The sequence below is a fragment of the Aedes aegypti genome, chromosome 3 (genome assembly GCF_002204515.2).
Source record: "Aedes aegypti strain LVP_AGWG chromosome 3, AaegL5.0 Primary Assembly, whole genome shotgun sequence".
Classification (NCBI taxonomy): Eukaryota; Metazoa; Arthropoda; class Insecta; order Diptera; family Culicidae; genus Aedes; species Aedes aegypti.
Window position 1 is genome coordinate 368,585,491 of NC_035109.1, and position 11,179 is coordinate 368,596,669.

Here is an 11,179-nt window from a genome sequence, read left to right on the forward strand (position 1 = left end):
TCCAAATCCAATCCAAATCCAATCCAAATCCAACCCAAATCCAATCCAAATCCAATCCAAATCCAATCCAAATCCAATCCAAATCCAATCCAAATCCAATCCAAATCCAATCCAAATCCAATCCAATCCAAATCCAAGAGTTCTACTGATCTCTGAAACTTAACTGAGGGTTTGAACACGCATTATTTCTACTGCGATATTTTCAGGGTATGACTAACATTACTTTTCGGTCCTTAGGGTTGTACATAATTCATATAATGATGAAATTCCTTAATCTTATCCAGGACTTAACCGGCATATATTTCAAACAATCTACAGATCATGTCCAAATGCCCATGTACGGCACGCTCATCGCTGCCGATAAGCACTTTCCTTATACAGAAGATACAGTCACGATGATAGATAAAGACTCCTAACGCTTGTGTAGGCTATATAATCAACCTTAACCTGGACGTAGCCGAAAAATTCTATTCAGTGTGAACCGTAATCTCGTTCGCGATGGAGGTTAATCTGTTCTACTTCGGAGCCATTGTGGCTATTCTCGGTGCCCTGTACTACTTGTTGACGGAAAAGCATGGCTACTTCCACGACAAACCGATTCCTGCGATGGGAGCGAAACCGATTCTCGGAAGCATCGGCGACCTAATGCTGCAGCGAGTGCCGTTCAACACGTTCTTGCAGGCAGCTTACGACAAGTACTCCGGAGTCAAGTGAGTATTCTATCCGGATGAGTACGGGAACCGTTCAGCTAATTCTCGAACTGGTGATTTCAGGGTATTTGGGATGTTCGATCTGATGACGCCGACGTACGTCATCCGTGATCCGGAGCTGATCAAGCAGGTCGGCGTCAAAGACTTCGATCATTTCGTCGATCATGAACAGGTGTTTGGAAACTCGAGCTACGATCATCCGAATTTGCTGACTGGAAAGACGCTGTTTTCGCTGACGGGTTCGCGCTGGAAGACGATGCGAGCAACGCTGAGTCCGGCTTTTACTGGGAGTAAGATGCGGTATATGTTTGAACTGATCGTGGAGTGCATCGAAAGGGCAGTGAAGTATTACGAAGAAGAGGCTGAGAAGAAGGGAGCACAGGTATACGAGATGAAGGATGTTTTCTCGAGGTTTGCGAACGATGTGATCGCTACGTGCGCGTTTGGACTGCAGGTCGAATCTTCTCGGGATAGAGATAACGAGTTCTTCGTCAACGGAAGTAAGATGCTGGATTTCGGCAAACCGTCGTTTATTTTGAGACTAATGGGACATCAGTTAATTCCATGGTTGATGGCCTTCTTCGGATGGGATGTGATCGACGGACAGCAAAATACATACTTCAAGACGTTGATCATGGACGCGATCAAGGAGCGGGAACATCGGGGTATCGTTCGACCCGACATGATAAATCTGTTGATCCAGGCTAAGAAAGGTACTTTGAAGCATCAGCAAGAGAATGAGCAGGTGCCGGAGGGATTCGCAACGGTCCAAGAATCGGAAGTTGGAAAATCAACGGCCACTACGACGATGACGGACGTGGAAATGGTCGCACAGTGCTTGATCTTCTTTCTAGCAGGGTTCGACACGGTTTCGACTTCGCTGCTCTACACTTCATATGAGCTTGCGGTTAATCCAGAAGTTCAAGAGAAGCTGTACGACGAGATCCAGAATACTCGAACCGCTCTGGGCGGTAAACCGTTGACGTACGATGCAGTGCAGAAGATGAAATACATGGACATGGTGATATCCGAGGTGCTTCGCAAGTGGCCGCCAATTGCGTCCACCGATCGCGTTTGCACCAAGAACTACGTGATGGACGAAGGAAACGGAATCAAGTACACGATCGAGAAGGGAGCGGCCTTATGGTTCCCAACGTATGCGTTACACCATGATCCCAAGTACTACCCGCAGCCGGAGAAGTTCGATCCGGAGCGATTCAGTGACGAACGGAAGGGTAGCATCAATACGGGAGCTTATCTACCGTTCGGTATCGGTCCGAGAAACTGCATCGGATCGAGGTTTGCCCTGGCCGAGGTGAAAACCATCCTGTACTACATGTTGGGTAGCTTTTCGTTCGAGCGATGCAGCAAGACGGAAGTTCCTCCGGTGATGCCGAAAGGATTCGATGTAATTCCGGTAAATGGCATGCATATAGAGTTCAAGCCAAGACCAAAGGGGTAGAGTGTGGTACAAATATGAGGCTTTAACTTTATCTGCGCTTTGGAGAAGGGTTGCAAACATGTGAAATCCATTGATAACAGCGGGAAAACATTCGGTTGCTATGGAAAATTTCGCCTACTGCGATAACGACTTCAAAAGTCGAAGATTACTTATCGCAGCCTACCGGATATTCAAGTTGGTCAGATTTGGTAAACAATGTCAAGTTTGTGAGTTTTTTTTCCCACGGTGAAAGATCCACAGCGAAGTTACATTCTTTTACATATGAACCGTGAAGAATAAAATAAGGAAAATGAATAAACTGAAGCAATGGCTATTAAGTACTGAACTGGTTTTATTTCTTTTGATGATTACTAAGAGTTAGTAAGGTTATGGGTGTTTAGTAAAACAAGATATTGAGATATTTAGGAAATATTTCCAGAATTTCGAGATGAATCTTTGAAGTATTCTAAATACGATTTGTCAAAAGGATTATACGATATAAGAATGCGAAAATGGCCACTCAGTGATTATTTGTGGAAGTGGTCATAGAACACTAAGCTGACAAGCAGGCTCTGTGCCAGTGAGGACGTTATGCCAAAAAGCAGAATAAAAAGATTGAAAATATTGATAAAAGTTGATCAATTTAATTTTGACACGATTTTTCGCTTCAGCTACTTCTGATAGACATATGCAACAAATAATGCATTTTGTTAACTAGTGCACAAACAACTCTATTCTCAGGATATAAAAAGAACTTACATAGATAATTTTTGTCACTCAGATAAAAAGATAATGTAATGTGTTCCTTAAATTATAATTTTCAATGCATTACGACTATGACAGTTTCAATAGACACATAGCGAGATAACAGTCGGAGTCTGCTGGTCACCCGTGTGTACCGTCGTCGTTGTCTCGAGTCCCTTCTTTCACTGCGGCGCGTATCAATTTACCACTGATTAAATTTAGACTTGCTACTATCACCGCACCCAAGACCATAACCGTCCAGTTTCGTATCAAACCTCAACCGGAATGGAAGTGAATCTCCTGCATGTGGCAGTACTGGTGGCGATCATCGCCTTCCTGTACCGCTGGATAACGCGCAACAATGACTACTTCCACGATAAACCGATCCCATCGATGGCCGTTACGCCATTCCTGGGTGCTTCTGGACCTCTCATGCTGCGAAAGGTCACCTTCATCGAGTTCATTCAATCGATATACAACAAATACCCTGGAGTGAAGTAAGTATCGCTGTGTTCGGCAAACCTTCTCGATTAACTCACCGTTCCATCGTCTACGCAGGGTCTTCGGCATGTTCGACACGATCACGCCGTTCTTCGTGATCCGCGATCCGGAACTGATCAAGCAGATTGCTATCAAGGACTTTGATCACTTTGTTGATCACCGTCCAACGTTCGGACTGGACGATGAAACGGTAGAACATCCGAAGGCGCTGTTCCGTAAAACGTTGGTCTCGATGACCGGTCAGCGATGGAAGGAGATGCGCGCTACGCTGAGTCCGGCCTTCACTGGAAGCAAGATGCGACAGATGTTCTCGCTGATGGGTGAATGCTGTGACGAAATGATGAAGCACTACCTGGACAAGGCGAAGGGTACGGGAAGGGTGGAAGTCGAAATGAAGGATTTGTTCGGTCGAATCAGTATCAACGTGATTGCGTCGTGTGCCTTCGGGATCAAGGTGGACTGTTTCAAAGAGCAGGAAAATGAGTTCATGTACCATGGGAAGAAGATGATGGGTTTTGGACGGCCCGTGGTGATTGCTAGGATGTTGATCATGCGTCTTTTTCCAAAGTTTGCTTCGAAATTCGGGATCGACTTGCTCGATCGAGAGCAAGCTGATTACTTCACACAAGTTTTCCAAGAGACGATCAGAGCTCGTGAAAGCCATGGAATTATTCGGCATGATATGATCGACCTGCTTCTACAGGCTCGCAAGGGCACGCTGAAGTATCAGGAGGAAAAGGATGACCAGGAAGGGTTTGCTACTGTTCAGGAGTCAGATGTGGGCAAAGTGGAAATGTCGAAGAGTATGACCGAAGCCGAAATGATCGCGCAGTGCTTGATATTCTTCCTCGGTGGATTCGACACTGTTTCGAGTTGTATCATGTTTACTGCGTACGAGTTGGTTCGCAATCCAGAAGTTCAACAGAAGTTGTACGAAGAAATTGTGCAAACGGACAAGGAACTGGGGGGAAAGCCGCTGAGCTACGACGCACTGCAGAAGATGAAGTACATGGATATGGTAGTGTCGGAAAGTCTGAGAATATGGCCTTTGGCGCCGGCTACCGATCGTCTGTGCACTAAAGACTACACGGTCGATGACGGTCAGGGTTTGAAATTCACGATCGACAAGGGAACGTGCGTTTGGTTCCCAGCCGCTGGACTGCACCACGATCCACAATATTTTCCCAATCCAGAGCGGTTTGATCCGGAGCGGTTCAACGATGAAAACAAGCGGAACATCAACCTGGGAGCGTATTTGCCGTTCGGTATCGGTCCAAGAAACTGTATTGGATCGCGGTTTGCGCTGATGGAGGTCAAGGCCGTCATGTACTACATTCTGCTGAAGTTTACGATTGCTCGCAGTGCCAAGACCCAGATTCCGGTGCAGCTACGGAAGGGATTTACCAACGTGGGCCCCGATCATGGAATGCACATGGAACTGAAGTTGAGATGAACTGTGCAAAATGCAGTCAAATGAAGTCAAAGTTTTAACTGAATGGCATTACACGTGACTAGGGTTAATAATCTAAATAAAAGGACGTTTACGATTCCGGGATTCGCGATCATCTTCCACTCCGTAATGTGCTTTGTCACTTCCATCTTCCTCATGTCCGACTTTTGAGTTTGGGGAATACTTCTGACAGTTCTGAGTATCCTCTGAAAGTCTTCCTTATTGATAGATCTCAGATGTGAGTTTTGGAGGATTCCTGTTTAGATGCTTGGTGCAGTCAGGACGGTATCTTTGGCGGATGTCTTATCTTATTAGATCTTTTGCGGATATCTGATGGATCTCTGGGGAAATCATCCATGTATTACTGAATATTATAGATAGGATATCTTGAGGAAAGAACAAAACCAAGGGGACGCTATGCCGAATAGCTTGGACGACTAAAAGCCAAAAGGGTCGTTACATCAAGAAGGTTGTTAAGCCGAAAGGGTCATTAGGCCCAAACAAATCGTTAGGTCGGAAGAGCGGTTAGGTCGAAACGTTCGAAGGATCGAAAAGTCTGATATATCAAAACGGACGTGTTTAAAGGCCAAGATAGTCGTTAGACGACTCGTTGGACAAAAAGGGATAGTGTTCCATATTTTGTAGATTTCATAATAAAAGAGGCTGGGCTCTTTACCTTAACATGACCCCTGCTAAGACCGTGGACCTGTAAAGGAATACAAAATTACCACTTCCTCTATCATTACGACCCTTGCTACGGCTTTGAACTCAATACGGAACTTGCATATCATTCGACAACGCCAGTTCCATCACCCCCCAAAAAGTTTAGCTTAACTTAAAAAAGGTAAATTTACATTGCTATATCCCGAGCTCCTTATAATTTTCCAAGAAGTGATCTTCAGCAAAATTATTCAGTGGATCAAAGACATCCGGAAAGCAAACAGTTTAGTTCGTAATTTGGCCACTGGGTGGCGCTAGTGATCATATAAAAATAAACATTTAAAGAAGTTCTATCTTGTGATCCACGCGAAATAGAAAGTTCCAGTCTTAGGCAAAGTTGTTCAAAAAGTTAAGGACATTCTGAAGAAAGACAGTTTGGTTTGCAATTTTGCCGCTAGCTGACGCTAGTGAGCATGTCAGATTCAACATTTTAAGCATGTGCTATCTGGTGATCCACATGATCACAGTATCGAGTCTTCGGCAAAGTTGCTCAAGGACATCCAGAAAGCAGATCTTTTAGTTAACAAACAAATCCGCTAGGTGCCGCTAGTGAGCGAACAAAATTAAAGATTCCAGGCGAGTCATATATTCTGATCTAAATAAGATAGAAAAATGGAGCCTTGGATATCGAATGATTTATACCTGAATCCCTAGAAAATGAAGTGAATCAGAACTGAATCAGTAGGAAATGAAGCGAATCAGGAATGAAGTAAATCTTACTTGCAACTTTTGAATATGATGTCAGACTTGAATAACTTAATTATGAGGTGAATCAGACATGATTTGCTGATATCTGAGTAGACAAACCCAGAATCTCTAAAATGAAGTTATCAGTCTTAAATTATTTGAACATGAAGCTAATCAGTACTAAACTGATTGGAAATCACCTGAGCTAAATCACTGAAAAATTTAGTTTCAACCTAGTTGAAACTTCAATTACTTGAATATAATGTAATTCAGACTTGGATCACGTGAATATAAAGTAATTCAGACTGTAATTATTTGAATATGAAGTGAATCAAACTTGATTCACTTATGTATATGAAGTGAATCTGCCTGCAATCACTTAAAAATAAAATATGACAGACCTGAAACACTTGAATATGGAGCGAATCAGACTTGATTATGAACATATTTCAACCTTAATCATTTAAAAATTTAAAAGCATCAGACCTGAGACATTTGAACATAACTTCATTCCTTGAAAATTAGGTAAATCAGACCTGAATCACATGAACATTAAATTAATCAGTCCTGAATAGGGTCCTAAAGCCCTGTCCCAATTTTAGTACCAAACGCTTAAGTTTAGGCCAAAAACACATGTTTACTCAATTTTCTAATGTTTTCCGTTGGTTTAAGCCCAAAAAACATTTTTTTAGATTTTGTCACATCCTTTGGCTTAAACTCAAATTTTGGGTGTATTTTGTTTTCCGTGTCCCTTACGAAATTTCAGATAGGAACAACCCCAGTGGTCGAACTAAAACCCCTGTGGTGTTTTTGTCGACTAAGCGAACGTCAAACATGATCAAAAGTGTCAAGATTCATTTATGGACAAAATTTTTAAATTAATGTTTAAACATGTTATAGCCATTATTTGAGCGGGAAAAATTGCTAAAGTAGTTACAGTAACATGCTTTTTCGTGTTATTAAATAAAAACAAGATTTTATTAAAAATTTTAGGACCCAATTCCGTATACATATACAGCCATTCCATGAAAAACCGATCTAGTGGGTCTCCGAATTCCGTGCAAATTTGCTATTTTGTTCCTTATCCGAAATAAGGATATCCGTATTTTTGGATTTTTTGATTAGGGTGACCATTTCCAAAATAGAGTGACCAGAAATATCGCGATTTTGCAAAATTTTTATTTTTAAAAGAAATTATAACTTTTGAACCGTTTGACCGATTTTCAATCTTATTGGACGAAATGAAGGTTAAAGATTTTGACTTTTCGGGAAAAATATAAAATTTCGCAAAAAATGTGTTTTTTACATGAAAAAACTCAATAGTTTCCGTTTTTTCGTGTTTTCAAGGCCTCGGGACCAAAGGAGCTATTGCTGCTCTCATTTTTTCTTAAAAGTTCAGAAAATTTTACGTCTACTGTCAAATTTTCAGCAATGTATGTTTTTTAGTTTTTGAGATATATTTTTTTTTTAAATAAAGAATCAGTCATTTTTCATCGGCACACACTGTAGGTCTCAGCGCATTAGATTTGTAATGTTTAAAAAAAATCATAACTTTTGAACAGCTCAACCGATTTCCAATCTTTTTTTATGGAATTAAAGCTTAAGGTCTCAACTTTTCAGAAAAAAATAGAAAAAAATAGAAAACCTGAAAAAAAATTTTTTACATCAAAATTTATGAAAATTTCTAAAAAAAAACTAGAAATTTTTATATTTTTTCACATTTAAACATATTTTTATCAGATTTTTCAATTTTGTCTGAATAGTTGAAATTTTAAGCTTTCATTCAATACAAAAAGATTGGAAATCGGTTAAGCTGTTCAAAAGTTATAATTTTTTTTTAAACATTACAAATCTTATGCGCTGAGACCTACAGTGTGTGCCGATAAAAAATGACTGATTTTATATTTTCAAAAAAATATATCTCAAAAATTAAAAAACATACATCGCTAAAAATTTGACAGTATACATAAAATTTTCTGAACTTTCAAGAAAAAATGAAAACAGCGATAGCCCCTTTGGTCCCGAGGCCTTCAAAACACGAAAAACGGAAACTATTGAGTTTTTTCATGTAAAAAACACAATTTTTGTGAAATTTTATATTTTTCCTGAAAAGTCAAAATCTTTAGCCTTCATTTCGTCCAAAAAGATTAAAAATCGGTCAAACGGTTCAAAAGTTATATTTTTTTTTTTAATAAAAATTTTGCAAAATCGCGATTTTTCTGGTCACCCTATTTCGGAAATGGTCACCCAAATCAAAAAATCCAAAAATACGTGTATCCTTATTTCGGATAAGGAACAAAATAGCAAATTTGCACGGAATTCGGAGACCCATTAGATCGGTTTTTCATGGAATGGCTGTATATGTATGAAGTAAATCAGACCGAATAATTGAAAAATTAATTGAATCAAACTTGAGACGCTTAAATTTGAAGTGAATCAGACCTAAATCACTCAAAGATAAAGTGACTCCGTAATGAACTCCTCAAATATGAAGTGAATCAGCTCTGAATCTCTAGAAAACGGAGTCAATCATATACTTGAATACTTGAATGATACATGAAAATGAAGTGAATCAGCCCTAAACTGCTTGAACATGAAGTGAATCATACCTGAATAACTGGGAAACACAGTGCACGGTGTCTTTGTGGATGAACTTTATTACAAAAAAAATAGGTAAGTCTGAAATTTCGAACTAAAAACAATTAGACTCTGCTCTTTCATTTGCGACAAAAACAAAATAATCGGTCGGGGGGTACAGAACATTTTTTTTTTATTTTGTGTGAAGTATTCATGGATATGTGTTTTTGTACAGACACACATTGCGTTGAACATAGATACGGGACAAACTGCAAGATTAAACAATTTGAACACCTTGGCTTGGAAGGTAAAGTTGTTCTTGCTCAAAAGAGCTGTAATAAGCATATATGACATATGATATACGCATAATTGCAAAACTGTCTCTAACGTCATTTTAGTTATTGTCCACGAAAAACCTTGAAAATTGTACTTAAATTGGTCATAATGATGTAAGAAGTTATTAGGAAATATTTTTAATAGGTGAAGATGCATCGATATCAAACCTCGAATTTATAAGAGCTTGTTTGTAGATTTGTATCTTGAGAACCTGACAACCTTTTGCGTTGAACATTTTATTGATTAGTCGCCACCAGTGAGTGACCAGTGAGTTACCGGTTGTCCGCTTCTCGAGTCCTCCGATAATTTTGTAAGGCTTGTCACGCATGGCTTAACCACCTCCCCCCCCCTTGGAGCGTGACGTAATTTGTGCATGACCCCTAGATACAAAAGTGACTTATCCGCCTTTCAAACAACACAATTTCAGTTATTCGAATTAACTAGAAGAGGGCTTCGCATGTGATAAACCTTGTTATAAGGCATGTAATATACTTGCCCCATGGTACTGAAAAATACGCTAATTTGGATGGTATTTGAGAAGTTTCAAATCTTATATTTTTTATGTTATTTTCTTAATGGCACAGTGCTTATGAAAAGATCAGAAACTAACATCATGTGGCTAAAATGGGTTTGGGATTTTTGTACTTGTTTGCAGTACTATAACCCCATATTAACCCATCTACCGGCAGCTTCATATTTTCAAAATATTCAAATCGCGATAACTTTTTTGTTTCTCAATATTTTTGAAAAAAAATTCCACAACTTCTCAAAAAACTCTCTTATTTTCAGAATCTGTATCGGTTTTGAGCATTGGTCATCTATATTCGGAGATATTCCAAAATTCCTTGGGGAACCGACGCATAGCCATAATTCTCGAAATTATCTTTGGCTACAGATTTTTTCTCATATTCGGTTATTCGCTTTTCAAAACTGAACTTTGATGAAAGTCTATTGTGAAGAAATTAAACAAATCGGTGTAACTGTTTTTGAGCAATGAGCTTTTATATTTTTGGTACCACTCTAGCCGTAACGAGATCTTGAAAATTTCTTAAAACATCATATTGAAATTTTATATGGGAAGTGTCGGTCCCCCAAGGAACACCGAAATATGTTTAAAACCAGTTGACCAATGGTCAATACCGACATAGATTCCAAAAGTAGAAGAGTTTTTTGAGAAGTTGTGAAAAAGTGGTGGAAAAATATAGAGAAACAAAAAACTTATCGCGATTCAAATATATTTATGTGCTGAAAAAATGAAGCTGCCGGTAGAGGGGTTAAGCTAAATAATAGCAAACAAACTCATGAATACCTCTTCTGCTATCTGTCGAATTGAATTTTTCTCTTCAGCAAATTTCTTTATTATGGTTTTAAGAAAGAGCTTTAACAATGGGATAATAAGTTTGTACTTACATTACAGTACAAGCGTGTTTGGAACATACCTCAAAATTTCTTCATAGTAATTTCCATATAAACCTACATTGTCTTTGGGCCACCTTAAATCACCACCTAGAAAGCTGCGCATTTCACAGAACACTATTTTTATTGTAAAGATAGTAAGGAACATATGTGAGATTGAATTCTCAAACATTTTTTAATTTTGAACCGCACTAATGTACATAAACACATAGATAGGCAAATTCAAACATATGTGCAAGTCTCTCGAAATCAAACAAAAAAAAATTACTCTGGACCCCCCGACCGATTATTTTGGTTTTAGCAGCAAATTAACGCGAGAAACCTAGACTTTATTGTGGAGAAGTTTCAGACTTACCTATTTTTTTGTAATAAACTTGTTCTACGAAACACACCGTGAGTGAAACAGAAAAACATGACCTAAATTCTAGTTGAATCAAACCTGAACCACTTGAATATCAAGTAATTCGTACTTAAAATAGGTGAATATGAAGTAATTCAGACCGTCAGTACTTGAATATGAAGCGAATCAGTCTCGAATCACTTGAATATGCATGGATCACTAGAAATCGTTTGAACATTAAACGAATCAAACCTGAA

At 39.1% G+C, this 11,179-nt stretch overlaps 2 protein-coding genes across 2 annotated transcripts; both read left to right on the forward strand.

The window, feature by feature from the left end:
* Positions 1-371: 371 nt before the first annotated feature.
* LOC5564763 (probable cytochrome P450 9f2) lies at positions 372-2,492 on the forward strand. The gene is made up of 2 exons (XM_001649048.2): positions 372-710; positions 774-2,492. Exons 1-2 carry the CDS (start codon positions 499-501, stop codon positions 2,170-2,172), a joined length of 1,611 nt encoding a protein of 536 aa, XP_001649098.2. The 5' UTR covers positions 372-498; the 3' UTR covers positions 2,173-2,492.
* A 535-nt stretch (positions 2,493-3,027) lies between these two features.
* LOC23687786 (probable cytochrome P450 9f2) lies at positions 3,028-4,951 on the forward strand. The gene is made up of 2 exons (XM_021850271.1): positions 3,028-3,392; positions 3,454-4,951. The coding sequence occupies exons 1-2, from the start codon at positions 3,181-3,183 to the stop codon at positions 4,847-4,849; spliced, it is 1,608 nt and encodes a 535-aa protein (XP_021705963.1). The 5' UTR covers positions 3,028-3,180; the 3' UTR covers positions 4,850-4,951.
* Positions 4,952-11,179: the final 6,228 nt, after the last annotated feature.